Raw genomic sequence first — 10,572 nt, 5'->3', positions numbered from 1 at the left:
GCTTTAATATCTACAGAATACTTATATTTTAATATTTACAGCAGATCCATTAAATACTGTTTTATTTATAACCATAAAACTTGACTGAAGTGTTAACATGTCTACTTCATTTGGCTTTTATTTTGAGTTAACAATTTAGTTATTTTTATGTCTTCATTTGACCCCCCCCCCCCCCCCCCCATTCAGTTCTGTTGTCATTTATCTTAATTTTTCTACAGGTATTTATAGCCATTATCATATTCTTTTGTTCATTTAATGCCATTTATAGATGTATTTCCCCGTTTGATGTCTTTGCTTTTTCATGCAATTTTCATGTTTTCTTTGCACAATTCTGTCTGTATTTTATTTTCCCATCTCTAATACGCTTAACAACAACCAAAAAATACTCATAAGCCAAGAAATGTGGACATCAAGAAAACACGAGTACATCTCAATAAATTAGAGTCACATTGAAAAGTTAATTTAACTGAATTCAAAAGGTGAATCTCATACAGATTTATATGCATAAAGTGAAATTGTTTGGGTGTTTGATCATTTGGACGATTATCGCTTACAGCTAATGAAACCCCAATTTCAGTTTCTCACAAGATTAGAATTATATGACAAAAAAAGGCTTATTAATACAGAAATGTTATGTTTGAAAACTGCTGACTTGACAGTGGTTGAGCAGAAAGTCGTTGATGCCCTCTGTGGGAGGCTGTGTCAGAAAAGGTCATTGTTAAAGGAGCTGACTGTTCAGGGTGTTGTATACAGGCAAACAAATGGGAATACGTCTCAAAATGAGAAGTTAGGTGGATGGAAAAAGTGACCTTGAGAGGACTGTGAAGCAAACTAATTCAAGAGTTTGGGGATGATATACCGTTGACAGGCTATATGGAGAAGGAGGAGTTGGCATCTGAATACGTTGCAAAAACAACAGGGATAACTACAGAAATTCCTTGTGTTAAGCCAGTCCTTAAGCAGGGACGTCAGAAACATCTTATCTGGCCTAAGGAGAAAAATGACTGATCTGTTGCTCAGTGGTCTTTTCACATGAGAGTTAATTTAGCATGCTTTATGAAGGCCTGTGTTTTAGAGTCTCAAGGAAAAGTGGAGGTGCACAGAATCCCAAGCTTGACTTCTAGTGTCGAGTACAACCTGTGATGATTTGGGGACCTGCTGCTGTTTGTCCGATACCCCAAATAAAATTTGGAGGGTTTTGTAAAGAAGAAGAGACGCTAGACCCAACATTGCAGATAAGCTGAACACTTCAGAAGGTGTTTATCGAATATACTGCAATACATGGACATGTTTTTTTTTTTGTATTTGTTATGTATCTGGACCTGACTTTCATTAATATGATTGAAAACGGCACTCTGTGAACAGCTAGCCTCTTTAGCAATGACCTTTTGTAAGCGAAACTTTCAAGACATGGATCACGAAGTTCTGTACAGACCCTGTTGCAGCCTGCGTTGGGTTTGAAAGGTGTCAAATATTGTCTGTAGAGGTCTTCTGCAGTGTTCTCCGTGATTTTATAGGGCATGACACGGACATGTAACATATAATTTATGTATTACAAATTCAAGGTTTTAATGCAGGGGATTGAGGGGGAGGGGAGCGAGGTGGAGGGTGTGCCATTGTCAATTATTTTTATTTTCCATAATTAACTCTTGTAGCCTACTACCCACGTTGTGTTGCCCCCCCACTTTCGGTCATGTCTGTATCTTTTGTGTTTTGAGAAAATGTAATAAAGAAAAAAAAATCAAGTTTTACTTAATATTAAATTTTTTCGGAGAAAATAAATTTTAGCTTTTACTTTTTTATTGAAAACGTAAAAAAAAAAAAGTATTCTATGAAATTTATAATGAACCTATTAATTTTTTTGACCGCATATAAATCATCCATTTGCCTCCGATTTTATTTTTAAAAACGGAAATGTTATAAATAATACCATATTTAAATGGTATGCTTTCTCACATAAAAAAAATTAAATCCCAGTTTGTTATGTAATCAGTACATAAAAAAGCGTAACCTCTTGTTGCGTAACACCCGTTTCCCCGCCCCTCTCCGCTTGCTCCGCTGCGCAGCCGCAGTAGCGGTGTTGACTCCGCCATTGGGGGAAAGGCACTGAGACTCTTCTACACGTTTCGAACGTCTTTAAGAGCAAGTTGATCATCCAGTACGGTTTTTTTTTATCACCTGACTCGCTCTCTCGTTCTGGTTACCGCGGATGAATTAGTCCGAAAGCTCGGTTCATACCGTTTTTTTTAAACCCACGCGCGTATTGTTTTTTTTTAACCATAATCTAGAAGTGACGATCAGCAGAGAACCTGAGCAGGCTAGCTAACGTTAGCTAGCGACCTGGCTAGCTGCACACGAGCTGAGCGCTGCTCGGTGGTGGGGAGGGGTGGCGGGGGGCGCTTTGCCTACAGTGGCGTTTGATGGATCCGAGGATCGCCTGGTTTCAACCAGAACAACGGGGACCCGCTAACAACCTGTGGATGCAGATCTGGGAGACGACGCAGGGGCTCGGATATTTGCACGTCAACAGCAGCTACTACACGGGACCTCAGATCACTCCGAGCCACAAGCCCATCGTCAACAACGGGGCGTCGGGAGCCGTCCTCGCTTGCAGGAACGGGGCGCTCGACTCGCACGGCGGCGGAGACGTCAAGACCCAGGGGATGTCTACCACGGCGGGGGACAGGGACATGACGGAGCAGCGGGACTTTATACCACTGGACTCCAACAGCAACCACAACAACCGAGCCGCGGGCAGGGGCGGCGTCGGCGGCGGAGGGGGGCAGCAGCAGCAGCAGGGCGGCGGGGTCGCCGTGCTTTGGAAGGGACTGACGGACGGACACCCCAACAAAAGGAAGAGGGACAACAAGGCTAGCACTTTCGGATTCAGCTCCAGCCTCTTGAACAATGCTTGCGGCTCCAACGCGGAGAGACGTGAAGGTTACACGGGCACGCCTTGGAAAGTCAGGAACTACTCGGAAGGAGTGGTGGGGTAAGCGAGCCTGTTGAAGTTCTTTAGGCTGGCCGTGTTGCAGGCGGTCATAGCCCCGGGGTGTGGGTGGTGGGGGGGGGGGGGGGGTCCAGCCGTTCACCTGCTGCTTACAGGGCAGCTCTGCACGCCGGCCTTTAACGCAGCAGGTGAGGGGGAGATGCGTTTGCTATTACGGGACAAGTACGGAGGCCGAGTGGGCTCCTCTCACCCCACCCCTCTCTGGTGCTCAGTGAGCCAACTTTAGTTTATTTAGCTGGTGAGAAATTGACCGGGCTGTCAATGTTTTAAAAAGGAGAGATTGCGAAATTCACTCCTTAAAAGGGAAAACGGGGAAGAGGAGTTAGTGACCTGATGATTATATGGCAAAAAAAATTTAATTTGCAATATATTTCAACTATAATTGCGATTTAATTTAGCCTTTTCTCTACATTAACCACATGTAACAAAACAATGGCCTGTAGATGAAGTTGTTTGTAAACAAGCACTATTTAAAACAAAAAAATATACCTGTTTTTTTTTTTTTTACTAATCAGAATATTATTATTATTATTCATGAGAATAGCTCTTTGAACGTAAAGTATATATATTTAAACAGTTTGACCTGTAGTTAATGCTGTGGTGAGATTCCTGAAAGTTTATGGTAAAAAAAAGGGTAAAAGGGCAAGTAATGAAATTAGATAATCTCATTGCTGCAACACTCTTCCCTTCCGTGTGGAGTAAACCCACTTTAAACATATTATGACACCTAAAGGACGCGTCTGATCCATTAATTGTTACGTAGCCAGAAATTAAAGACCTCTGTGATTGCATTTTTTTTTTTTAAACTGATTACATTGCAAATGCGATTAATTGTTCAGCCCTACTAGATGAGGTAGCTATTAGCAATAATGTTGGATTTTGACTAAATTATATTGCTTTAATATGTTATAATTGTTTTATTACAGGTAGGTAGGTTGATTAAAAAAAGCGCTTCTCAAAATTGAAAAAAAAAAAACACCATATAGAAGCACGCCGTTAAAGATATTCTATCTTTGTGTAATTGTTCACTATAAAAAAACCACACCGACCAGAAAGAGCTGGTTTTCAGAGCTGAAAGTGTGGATTTCCATTGAAGGACTCTTTCAAAAAGTCCGACACTTTTTGAAAGAGCGCACCGAAGGAAAAGCGAAACGCCTAATTCCTGTTTGTGTGTGTTTATTTGGGCTGCTGACATCACAGGAGACACAAGAACCCAGCTGACACCGGTAAACACCATCGCGCATCAGTGACCTGATAGATCTCGACGTCGGTTCGGACACATTCCTGTTGCCACTAAGTTTCGAGTTGTTCAGGCACACGCCTTTGGGCCAAAGGTCGACTCCGGTGTCCTCAGAGGCGTCACGGACGCTGCCGTGGATGGCAGAGGGCGACGCCGACGGGGATCAAAACGTTACCTGGCACAGACCCTGTTTACATTCCTGTTGGACGTGTTCCATCAGATTGGGTTCTGTGCGTACCTGACACCGGTGGAATAGGTGTCGTCTGCATTCTGGTAGCAGCACCTTCACCGGGTTTGTGCCGTTTGTCCCGCACAAACACTGGCACTGGGTCATCTCTGAGCTCGTACTACTTTAGCAAACCTCGCCGTCTCGTTTTCTGTCCAGTTATGCTGGGAATTTGGCCCAGACGTGACAAACCGGCTTTAAAGCCAGGTCTGGTTGGTGCCAGTTGAACCATTAGAGAACTTTCTCAGCGTCTTTAGCCGTTGCAGGCCAACGTCGTTGTGTCTGTCGTTATCGCGTAAAGAAAACGTTGTAATACCACCAATCATTACGCTCATAGTTTGTCTTATATTTGAGCAAATTCAAAAGGCCAAAGGATAATTGCAGCTCTCGCTGGTCCATGTTTGTCCTCTTTAAATTGTCATATAGTAGGAACTTGTTATACTGTTTTATAGCTTTTAACAGACTTATTCCAATAACAATTCTATTTGAATAAACATATTTACAGGTCTTGGGCCAGGTAAACTAGTTCTTAGCATGATCTAGGTATATTTCCAGGCCTGTCACTTTTTAAGCTTGTTATCTTTTGTCCGTTTTGTTGATGTAACAACAATATTAGACCGGGCTGGTGCGGGCTAGTAACAGTGCCTAAATGCAGGATGACATAAATGTGTCGTACGCTATAGGTGGAAACTCTACTTGTTCATCCTTTGAGTTTATCTCTATTATGCTAAAATAATTTATTGGTGGGCTCAAAGGGCCAACAAACATTACGTTGAAGTCTCAACAGGTGTAATTTCACCAAAATAACAAAAAATGCCAGCCTGCAAAAGAGAGGATGCCCTTCAGAGGGACTGGAGGATAGTCGCTAAGGACCGCTTTGAAATATAATAGTCTAGTTGCTTGTAAGCGACACATAAAGAAATGTGAAATGGCTCCAGACGGCAGCAGAAGGCTGATTAGGATGAGAAAATAACAGCATTAAAACTCCTCATGTGTCCTCTAGTGTCGATGTGTTCCCCCTTAGTAGTAGCACGGAAAAATCCCCTCTTTTTGGATGTAGTTAGTGCCGTAGAGATCCACATAGATATCAGTGCAACAGTGTATGAAGAGCAAACTTGAGGTTTTAGCGCTCTTATTATTATGATTTAAGCTCACAGATAGAGCTCCAATATATCGCTAATATAATGTCAGGGTGCACAATTTTAATACCGTCGATTGCTGTTTGACACCATGTTCGCCCGTATCCTCCCATGATCTTTAATTTGCACTTTGAATGCTAATAAGGTAGCCAGCCTGCCGGATGGAGTCTCACTGCGGTGGATGTGACACAGGTCAGAGGGCCCACGATGTAAAAGCGCTGGAAGTACAAACATGACTAAGGAAGATGTAGACTTATTATAACTGGTGTGGTGATCGCAATTTTAAGCAATGATGTCACATGCATGATTTTTCTAATGCCGTGCATCTCTATTGTTCTTCTAAAAAAACGTTTTTAATTCTAAATATACAAATGTAAAATACATATTAAAGGGCTCGTATGCTTTTTGCATTTACATCATTCAGTTGTGGTCTATATAAAGTGGAACTGCAATGCTTTGGTCTGAATTTCTTGTTAATTCACCTCCATGTTCCTCCTTCATACCCCTGTTCTGAAGTGCGTCTGAGAGCAACTCGTTTTGGTGCTGTCTCTTTAAATCTACAGGAAGCTGGGGGGGGTTAGTGTAATGACCAACCAAGCATTTTGACTTATCCACATATAGTTTCGGCATCCTTCAGCTCGGACTACAAAATCGATCAGAGAAATAAAAATGGCGGAGTCAGACAATTTGCAAGCCGGAGTCCGTGACCTTGTTTAGCAGCTGCACAGCAAATACTGTGACGTGATTGTTCAAAAGACAACAACGGAATAGAGAAAAATGAACAGATCTAAAGATATGAACCCGCAAATAATCTATAGAGAGATCAAAGCAGCACGTGGACAGAGTAAATTCATATTTTCTGCACTCTTAGAGTCTCCCAAGTACACAACAAAATGCATTTAAGGTCTAAAAAGTGGATTTTGCGCGATATAGCGCCTTTAATTCATATACTAATATATTTTATCTATGGATTTGTACTACTGAAAACACCCGGATTGATGTCGAAACTTTTTCAGAAACTGAGCGAAAGTGCGGTCGCCTCCGATTTAAGCCTGTTTGCTGTAGAAAAGGTGAACAGTAACAAACATGAGCGGGTCTGAGGAACTGCTTTAGACATTTGCACCCAGCCTATTGGCTCTTCAGAAACGTTTTAACAAGGCTGCTGGACCGACCTTTTTACTTAGCCTTGCTTAGTGATAACAGCTTGTTGCTGAACTCTTCTAAGCCAAACAAACCTATAAGAAACTTTTAGGTGTGATTTGTAGACAGTCTCAATGTATATGTTTACTCTGTGCTTAATGTGAATATTTGATTCATGCTCAATTGTTCTTATAATACGATGGCACATTGCTCGGGAAGGCGTTAAAGTGCTTGTGAACTTGTTAAGCCTTGGTTTTCTTTTGCATTTATAACTGAGGAGGAAGGTGCTTAAGGGCGCGGCACAGAAATTTTCACTCTTCCTTTCTGTGGAACATGTGGAGGCAAGCAGGACACAACTCTGTGGAGTTCAGCCTTTGGCTGGTCCTCATTTATAGCAATATGGGAGCTTTGTTTGCACAAGGACATTCCTTAGTGATAAGCTCTGCTAATACCAGACCCTTGAGCTAACAGCTGGGATCGCACTCGGCCACCTCTGAGGGCCTTCTGTGTAACGGCACTCAGGCAAATCGTGGTGTCAGCGCGGTCCGAGGCATCGCTGCACTGTTCCTAAATGAACTTGTGACGACCTACAGTACGGATGTGAATGTGAAAAGATGCCCTTTACTGGGGCTGACATGACACGTTAGCCGCCAAGTGTTAGCAGATGAATCAGGAGTCGGGCGCAGCAGCGTCATCAAGTACCTCACAAGCATGTAGGAGGGAGTGAAGACGTTATATCTGTAGTTTTTGCTACTATTTTCCAATTATTTTATAAGGAGAGTTGTAACCCTGCTTTTAATACAGAATATAAATATTGCATTTTCCGACTTCATTTGGCCGTTGGGCGTAGGAGTCCCTGAGAATGAATGAATTTGCTATTCGCAAGCAGTGAAAAGGGCGACGGGGAAGAAGTTGAAGCATGCTTCAGCAGGACAGTTTGTACTCTATATTTGGCCATGTGGCTTGGCTAGAAAGGCAGAGGCATTAGCTTATTTGTCTTTGACTCTCTGCCAGGCTTTCTGGAACTGCGAAGGTCCAAGCAAGCGGCCTGATTCATGATGGCGACGGATCAGTGTTTGCATGCTTCACACAGCCCGACTTCCTCCAAACAAAGCCAGCCCTCTCGAGAGACAAACCGTAGCTCCCTCTTCCTCTCCGGACCAGTCGCGCTTTGGAGCTTGAAGGCAATGCTTTCACCTAGTTTTCTAGAACAGTCATCGAGGTTCTACTTGGATTTTTTTTTTTTATACGGACTCAGCCAGTCTCCAGCCTGGGAGAGCGGTGTCCCCCTTTTCCCACCTGCTTGCCCCTGTTTTATGGTCTTATGTGTCTGGGATTCTGATTGTAAAGTTTAAAGGAAATATCCCATAGTTTTAGCCAGTTTACTAAGTATATTTTTAATGAATATAGTGGGTTTTTTTTCTTATATATTTAGAAACAGGCTAGTAGGTTACGGCTGGTGAAATAGGCTATAATTGGGACAAATTTGTTAATCCTATGTAACAGAACGTCTTTGAGAAAGGGCCAGAAACCTAGCATACAGTATAATATCAAGTTACAGTACAATTAAAACTTTAATAAAAGCCGCCAATATTACATGAATTTGAATTGAATTTTCTGGCTGCTTTCATTATCTAAACAAATTTGGCCTTCCTGTGGTTTTTACCTGAAGCTTGACTTGTCACAATGTGTCAGTCTCCTTTTAGGGTGGTGACCTTAAAGGAACTCAGAGAAGTATCGAAACTGGAGAGAAGACGGCTTGCGTTCCAGCCAATAAAACCTCATGAGGTGTTTTTTGAATTAATAAATAGTAGCACAGCCTGTGCAAGTTGTGTTTTGCCTTTTTAATATTCTGCCTGATACTCTCCCCAGTTGTTTAAGAGATTCCTATTGTGCCATTAAAGCTATTATAAGGGGGATATATCATGCAAAATTAGCTTTTTTTAGCCCTGAAATATATTTTGTCGTGTACTAGGATTGCAGAAAAGTTTAATGTAGTCTCCTCGGGTTTCTGCGAAGATAGCTTTAAATTCTTTTTGGGTCATATTTTTCATGCTGTATAGTTTTCTTTCTTCTTTGTTACTTTTTTTTTAACAATGACGTTACAGTATTTGCTGCGGAGCTGCCTTACGAAGTTCATGGACTTCCGAGTTACAGATTTCACAAATCTGTCATTTTAATTTTTCTCTGTGATTTTTGTTGTTAATCTGAAGGATGCCAAAGCCACTAGTGGATACGTCAATGTTCGGTATTTAGGGTGGAGTTACCCATACAATTCATTACACCGTCCCCCGCCATTCTGCTAAACTCGCTGCAGGGTGGAGTGGACCACTCTGCAACCTGGAAGGGGGTGGGGTGTGAAGTGCCTAATTTACATTTAAAGAGACGGCACAAAAACAAATTGCTCTAAGATGTGCCTCAGAACAGGGGCACTATAGGGACCCGTGGAGCTAAATTAATGAACAATTCAGGCCAAAGCATCACAGGTCCACTTTTTATGGACCACAACGTAAGGATTTAAATGTGAAAAGGAAGACTTTAAAATCAAGATATGTTCCCTTTAACTAAACAAACCGTTCACTTGTCAACACACGTACTTCCAGAGACCAGAAAAGGTGTCATCCTGCACTTTTGCTCCAGCAGGATATTCTGTTTTATTCATGTCTTTGCATGATTAATGAGGATAAACATCAACCTGATTAATTTCTGCAGAACCCGGTAGTTAAAGCTGCTAGAATGATGAAAGTGAAGGTTACTTAAAACCTAATGAAATGTGTGGTTAATTCTTTGGTGATGACATGCACTAGAGCAGCTTTTAATGCCTTGTTATTTGCAGCTTGTTTACGAGATTTATGACGTGGGCTGCACCCCTGCAGTCTTAATGTAAAAACGTGCTTAATGTAATGTCGGCTGTATTTAACTTCTGTTACATTCTCCCGTCTTTCGTTATTTGCTGTCTGAAGGCAGGGAGAAAAGACTACATAGGGGTCCTTTGATCAGTTGAGGACTCCTCATAGAGCCACAGTGGACAGTCATCTGCATTGTCGACGGCTTTGCAGCAATCCCTCATACTGAGCATGCATGAAGCGACAGTGGAGAGGAAAACTCCCCTTTACCAGGGAGGAATCCCTCCAGCAGAACCAGGCTTGGTGTGAACGATCGTCTGCCTTGACCGACTGGGGGTTAGAGAAGACAGAGCAGATATACAGGACTGTCTCAGAAAATTAGAATATTGTGATAAAGTTCTTTATTTTCTCAAAATAGAATATTTCCTCAGACCAAGTAAAAAAAAAATTATAACGGCAAAACAAAATCAAACATTTAAAAATGTCCATTAATGCACTCAGTACTTGGTTGGGAATCCTTTTGCACAGATTACTGCATCAATGCGGCGTGGGATGGAGGCAATCAGCCTGTGGCATTGCTGAGGTGTTATGGATGCCCAGGATGCTTCAATAGCGGCCTTTAGCTCATTTGCATTGTTGGCTCTGGTGTCTTTCAGCTTCTTCTTCACAATACCCCACAAATTCTCTATGTGGTTCAGGTCAGGGGAATTGGCAGGCCAATCAAGGACAGTAATTAAAACAATAAAAGGCTTGCGATATTTCAGTTGATTTGTAATGAATCCAGAATGTATGACATTTCATGTTTTTTAATTGCATTACAGAAAATAAAGAACTTTATCACAATATTCTAATTTTCTGAGACAGTCCTGTATATACAGACACAACTTGATCCATGAGTCCTTTCTATGTTATATGGTAATGGCAGATGATCTGGATGGTGTCACAGCTAACAGAACGCCAGACCAGGTATA

The 10,572-nt window shown here is 41.9% G+C and overlaps 1 protein-coding gene across 1 annotated transcript in view; it reads left to right on the top strand.

Moving 5' to 3' along the window:
* The first annotated feature begins 2,071 nt into the window (after nucleotides 1-2,071).
* The window catches only part of tent4b (terminal nucleotidyltransferase 4B), a 29,784-nt gene continuing 21,283 nt past the window's right edge, over nucleotides 2,072-10,572 (top strand). The window contains exon 1 of the mRNA XM_012880205.3: nucleotides 2,072-2,992. Coding sequence (XP_012735659.2) covers nucleotides 2,421-2,992 — 572 coding nt within the window. The 5' untranslated portion in view covers nucleotides 2,072-2,420. The remainder of the gene's footprint in view (nucleotides 2,993-10,572) is intronic.

Source organism: Fundulus heteroclitus, chromosome 4 (assembly GCF_011125445.2).
Source record: "Fundulus heteroclitus isolate FHET01 chromosome 4, MU-UCD_Fhet_4.1, whole genome shotgun sequence".
Taxonomy (NCBI): domain Eukaryota; kingdom Metazoa; phylum Chordata; class Actinopteri; order Cyprinodontiformes; family Fundulidae; genus Fundulus; species Fundulus heteroclitus.
This window is presented reverse-complemented; position numbering and strand designations above follow the sequence as displayed.